The sequence below is a fragment of the Bufo gargarizans genome, chromosome 3 (genome assembly GCF_014858855.1).
Source record: "Bufo gargarizans isolate SCDJY-AF-19 chromosome 3, ASM1485885v1, whole genome shotgun sequence".
NCBI classification, from domain to species: domain Eukaryota; kingdom Metazoa; phylum Chordata; class Amphibia; order Anura; family Bufonidae; genus Bufo; species Bufo gargarizans.
Window position 1 is genome coordinate 464,896,728 of NC_058082.1, and position 6,718 is coordinate 464,903,445.

Consider the following 6,718-nt stretch of genomic DNA (forward strand, 5'->3'; position numbering starts at 1 on the left):
GGAAAATAATAGCATTCTGAATACAGAATGCATAGTACAATAGCGCTGGAAAATAATTTAACTCACCTTAATCCACTTGTTCGCGCAGCCCAGCTTCTCTTCCATCACCATGGTAAAAGATCATGTGATGGACCATGTGATGACCGAAGTGACGTCACCACAGGTCCTTTTCCTGTACACAGCAAAGAAGAAGACAGAAGAGATGCCGGCTGGGCGAGCAAGTGGATTAAGGTGAGTTAAATTATTTTTTATTTATTTTTTAACCCCTCCAGCGCTATTGTACTATGCATTCTGTATTCAGAATGCTATTATTTTCCCTTATACCATGTTATAAGGGAAAATAATAAAGATCGGGTCTCCATTCCGATCGTCTCCTAGCAACCGTGCGTGAAAATCGCACTGCATCCACACTTGCTTGCGGATGCTTGCGATTTTCACGCAGCCCCATTCCCTACTATGGGGCCTGCGTTGGGTGAAAAACGCACAAAATAGAGCTTGCTGCGATGAGTGAAAATCACCGCTCATGTGAACAGCCCCATAGAAATGAATGGGTCCTGATTCAGTGCGGGTGCAATGCGTTCAACTCACGCATTGCACCCGTGTGGAAAACTCGCCCGTGTGAAAGGGGCCTTAGGCCTCTTGCACACGAACGTATTTTCCATCCGTGTCCTTCTGTTTTTTTTGCGGACTGTATGCAGAACCATTCACTTCAATTGGTCTGCAAAAAAAACGGAAGTTACTCCCTTGTGCATTCCGTTTCGTATGTCTGTATTTCCGTTCTGCAAAAAAAAAAAAAAGAACATGTCCTATTATTGTCCGCATTACGGACAAGGATGGTACTGTTCTATTAGGGGCCAGCTGTTCCGTTCAGCAAAATACTGTAGGGAAGGATGGGGCCCACGTGGAGATCCAGACCATCTGTGTAGACACTTTGTTGGCGCAACTAAACGACCAGGTGGATAAGGATTCTAACTTCTGTTTATTCAAGGATGACAACGAGTTTCGGAGCATACAAAGCTCCTTTTTTAAGGCTTAGATGCCGGTAACCGTTCCTGCATCCTTAACCTCAGGTTACCGGCATCTAAGACTTGAAGTTAGAATCCTTATCTACCTGGTCGTTTAGTTGCGCCAACAAAGTGTCTACACAGAGAGTGTGGATCTCCACGTGGGCCCCATCCTTCCCTACAGTATTACTTACCTCCCGGGACTGGCAACCCATTCTAGCGAAGATTAGATGACACTGGCAGCACCGACCTCCAACCATCACCTGTGTACACTAGGGTTGTGCCTACGTTTGCACAACCAGTTAAGCTGAGCCTCATCACCCTAAATAACCTTGTTTTTATCATACATATCATCCTATGAGCGCCTCTCCCATCCAAAATACGGAATGCACACGGATGTCATCCATATTTTTTGCGGATCTGTTTTTTGCGGACCGCAGAATACATACGGTCGTATGCAAGAGGCCTAACAGATACAATTTATATCCATGGACCAGAACACACGCTTCTCTGCTGCACCAGCCAAAACTCCACTAAGCCTACGACTTCCATTATCCAATTACAAAAGGGATAATGACGGAGAAATGAGTAATGGACGAGATTTGTCATCAATTACAAATTTAAGCTCATAAACATTACTCATGATAGGTTCAGGTCAATATGACCCATTTAGTAGATATTTATATATGAGCTCAGTCATTCAAAATGGGTTTTTTTTGTGTCTAGTCTTTTTAGCCCATTCTTATCTATTTCATAATTATGTAAAGTACACATGTCCCAAATCTTTAGTCCATAATACAGCGTTACAAAAATAAAATAACACTGGTCCCATGCACTGTGTTCACACGTCAGGGTTTGGTCAGTGATTTCCATCAGTGATTGTGACACAAAACCAGGACTGGAGCCTCCACAGACATAAAGTATAAGGCTGGGTTCACACTTGAGCGTTGCGCAAACGCGCGTTTTACGCGCGTTTTTGACGCGCATTTTTATGCGCGTTTTTGTAATAGTAAACGCGCGTTTGACGCGCGTTTGTGTGATTCACTACAGTGTCCTATGGCCACAAACGCCCCAAAAGTCGCTCATGTACTTTTTGGAGCGTCGGGCGTTTTACAGCGCGATCGTACGCGCTGTAAAACGCCCAAGTGTGAACCATTCCCATAGGGAATCATTGGTTTCTCCTTGTTGAGCGTTTTACAGCGCGTAGGAACGCGCTGTAAAACGCTCAGGTGTGAACCCAGCCTTAAGGCCTCTTTCACACTACAGTTTTTTGCGTTCCGTATACGGTCCGTTTTTTGCATTCCGTATACGGTCCGTATACGGAACCATTCATTTCAATGGTTCCGCAAAAAAACGGAATGTGTTCCGTATGCATTCCGTTTCCGTATTTCCGTTTTTCCATTCCGTTGAAAAGATAGAACATGTCCTATATTTGGCTGAGAATCACAGTCCGTGGCTCCATTCAAGTCAATGGGGCCGCAAAAAAAACGGAACACATACGGAAATGCATCCGTATGTCTTCCGTATCCGTTCCGTTTTTTGCGGAACCATCAATTGAAAATGTTATGCCCAGCCCAATTTTTAATATGAAATTACTGTATACTGTATTTGCCATACGGAAAAACGGAACGGAACAACGGAACGGAAACGGAACCACAACGGAAGCAAAAAACGGAACAACGGATCCGTGAAAAACGGAACGCAAAACACTGAATGCAACATACTGTAGTGTGAAAGAGGCCTTAGGGACAGATCTGCACCTGTTCGGTGTTTAGAGCCGCACCTGGTTTTGGCTCAAAATCGCTGTGAACGAGGCTTTAGAGGGGTTCTCTGATCAAAAAGAGTCAACCTGGCAAACAGCTGATTTTGAGAGGAAACTGCAGCTCAGCTGGGGTCTCGAGACAGGAGCTGCCCTTAGAAAGCAGGACTCTTCTGGCTAAGGCCTCATCCACAGTGACACGTCGGTAAAAAAAAGCATACGTGTTTCATCCGTGAAGATGTCCGTGAGGGATCTGTGGTTATTCCGTGTGTCCTTTTTATCATCCGTGTGTCATCCGTTATTCACTGATGTTGCTCAGCTAAAACTTAATTTCCAAAGAATCGCCTATTAGTGTTCAGCGATGCCATCCGTGTTGTGTTCGTGATTTTCACGAACTCATAGACTTCAACGGGTGTTCATTGTCCATATCACGGATTAACGAAGTGCATGTCTCCTTGTTTTTTTGCGGATCGCGGATCTGCAAAATACGGATGGTGTCCATGTGCGTTCTGCAATTTGAGGAACGGTACGGACAGCCATTAATATAACTGCCTATACTTGTCTGCAAAACGGACAAGAATAGGACAGGTTATATATTTTTTGCAGACCACGGAACGGAGCAACGGATGCAGAAAGCACGCCCCTATCTCTTCTTATTGGCGGCAGCAGCGGCACAGTGGGGAGGGAGGGAGAGACTCCTTCTCCCATGTGCTGCTGAGGAGAACACGGAGCGCGCTGACAGCAGTGCGCGCTATGTTCTCTGATACTAGGCTGCGCAGTAGAGCAGCCTAGTATCGGTAAATGTCAAATCCCGATATCGAATTGATACCGGTACAAAAGTATTGATAGGGTATCAATAATTCAATACCTGCTACAACCCTACAAGTAACATACCAAAAACGATGTGTGGCAGCACCTTTAGGTCCCCTACAAACTGTGACTGGTGTTTTTGGTCACTAATAAAAACACCATAAAATTGTGTTTTTTTCCATAGTGAAAACTTTTGTGTTGCACATTTTGTGCCTTTTTTTAAACAAATTTGAGAATGGCTCTTTTTAGCCATTTTTCTACCTTCTCTATAGGAAAACACCATAGCTGCAACAAACTGGGCTTTTAAAACAAGCCACATAAAATTAAAAAATGGAGAAGAAACCTATGTGTGAACACACCCTAACGGCTCATGCACACAAACGTATTTTCTTTCCGTGTCCTTTCCATTTTTTATGCGGACAGTATGCTGAACCATTCATTTCAATGGGTCCGCACAAAAAAAACTGAAGTTACTCCGTGTGCATTCTGTTTCCGTATGTTCGTATGCCCATTCCGCAAAAAAATTGAAAATGTCATTATTGTCTGCATAACGGACAAGGACAGGACTGTTCTTTTAGGGGCCGTTCTGTACCGCAAAATATAGAAATGCACACGGACATCATTCGTATTATTTGCGGATCCGTGTTTTGCGGACCGCAAAATACATACGGTCGTGTGCATGAGCCATAAATCAAGTATAAAAGGTGAGTATAGTACATACCATGCATATATTGTGGAAGGGGAGGGGGTGTCAAGGGAGAGGGACCATGGAGATCTAACGTAACATTTTTTATTTCTATTAAAATACTAATACAATATACTAAGAGGAAATACATATAATGAAATACACTACATATCAAATCTTCTTAATCTTGCATTACTATGCAGTGTGGAGAATTTACCAAAAGGTATTATGATAATGCAAATAGCTCTCACTTCCAGAAAATGTATCGGAATTAGCTTCAGAATCAAAGGTTTCCAGTGAATTAATGTATCTCAATTCAAAACCAGCTACAGGTGTACCGCTTATATTAAAAATGATTCTATTAGGAAGCACTAAGGACTAAAACTGGGACTAGAAATACAATTAGGTGGTATTAATTACAGGGGCTTATGCATGGATGGACTGTGAGCGCTCTGAGCCTGTAGGCTGAGGCTAGTGATGTCACCGCACACACCTAGTAATGTCCCATTATGTCAGGCACTCAATAGATCAAGCAGATGAGGGTCAATAGCTGTCACCGGAGCTGAAAGTAAGTCATTACACTGCCTATGTCAGACAGATGCTGGACACTCATCTGAATCTGGCAGAGACGGCTTGGTCTGTCAACCCCTAGGCTCATGTACTATATGAAGACTGTATCAGGCTTCGGCCATTAGGTTACTTTGTGTAATGAATAACTTCAATGCTGTTGTCATGTGGACCTAAATACACCTGCTATCTGTGGATATTCTGTGCCCACTGCAGCTACTAGGAGACCATACTACACCCCAGCCACAGAAAACTCAGATTATACGACCAGCACAAAAATCCCACCAAATCTGTGGTGTAACATTTCTCTTGGTTTTTAGGGATTCTGTATACATATATTCTTGTCATAAATGACATAACAGAGTCCTAACATTCCTATAAATGATGCTGATATGGACTGATGGCAGAATATAAGGCAGGGAGGTGGTCAGAGCTCTACAGATGGCACTCTGTGAATTCCCAATGGTAGACAGCATGTATGTTCACCCACATACTACTTCTACATGCCACCTGCCCCTCCCTTTCATTTTCACACTCCCCATACATTTCATCTATCTGTCTCATATGTTATCTATTTATTTATCTATCTACCTCATATTTTATCTATCTATCTATAGTATCTATCTGGTATCTATCTAGCTCATATCTATCTGGTATCTATCTAGCTCATATTTTATCTATCTATAATATCTATCTCATATGTTATCTATTTATTTATTTAGTTAGTTAGTTATCTATTTATAGTATCTATCTATCTCATATCTATCTATGTATGTATCTATCTACCTACCTCATATTTTATCCATCTACTTATCTATGTATCTATCATCTATATTTCTACGCTGTGTTGACATAATACAGTACAGATATTTACAAATATTTCAGAGACATTTATAAACATGGCCCATACATTTATAAACACCTGTAAATGATACAATCAGTGGACACACCTTATGTGACAGGTATGGGAGGGAGGGCACCATGTAATGATGGGACTACTGGGAACAGAAGTACATTTGAGTCCCCTGATATGGGGCAGTACCAGGCTGCCCTTATGCCCCACACTCTGCATCCTTATCCATTATCACGAGGACCATGGCGTGTAGAATGGTCTGTGCCCAGCATATGACATGCCACCTCCCTCAGCGCCCCCCCCTTCCCCCCTCCTGTGCCCAGCAGCGGTAAGTACAAGCCCCATACAAGGACACCCACCTGCCTCTCGGAAAGCTCCTTCTCCAGCTCCCGGCATTTATTGTGCCATACTAAATAGTGCAGGGGGTATCTGCTCTCCGGACCTTTCCTTGCTGGCATCATCCTCGTCTCATGCTGGATTGTCCACCCTGCCTCCCGAAAGCACCATGCAGAACCGTGCGGAGAGGAGGGAGGCGTGGGAGGCTCTGCAGTGCTGCGGGTGCCAGGCTGTGTGCCGCCCGGTATGTGTGTGTGCACTGCCGCCTGTGCAGGGATGGCTGGGCAGCCGCTCTTCTTCCTCCTCACTGCACCCAGCAGCGCAGTGTGTGGCAGAGCAGTGAAGGAAGGGGCATGTCAGGCAGCAGGGGATCCCCAGACGGGCAAGGAGAGTGGGGCAGTGCCAAGGGGCTCCTGGTGGGCTCAGGACTCCTCCCTGGCAGCGCTGTCTCTGCTCTGCTGTCCGCTGTGCATTGTGCAGGATGCTGCCAGTGACAGGCGCAGGCGATTTGCATCATGGGGGATGTAGTTCTTTTCTTTTTTTTTTCTCCACTTTGCTGGCAGGTGCGGCTGGCTGCTCCTACATAGCAGAGCTCAGATGGTCTATTGTGTGAGCTGTGTGTGTCCTGGAAGTGCAGGGCAGCAGTTATTACTAGTAGATTATTAATAATTCAAGTCCTATTTAGCATACATATGTTTTAAGAT

The 6,718-nt window shown here is 44.2% G+C and overlaps 1 protein-coding gene across 2 annotated transcripts in view; it reads right to left on the reverse strand.

Moving 5' to 3' along the window:
- Window positions 1-6,503, reverse strand: part of ANKRD13B (ankyrin repeat domain 13B) — a 245,613-nt gene extending 239,110 nt beyond the window's left edge. For both annotated transcript variants that reach the window (XM_044283646.1, XM_044283645.1), the window contains exon 1: window positions 6,038-6,503. In XM_044283646.1, the coding sequence (XP_044139581.1) occupies window positions 6,038-6,139 (102 nt within the window). In that variant the 5' untranslated portion in view covers window positions 6,140-6,503. The remainder of the gene's footprint in view (window positions 1-6,037) is intronic.
- Between the last annotated feature and the right edge of the window lie 215 nt (window positions 6,504-6,718).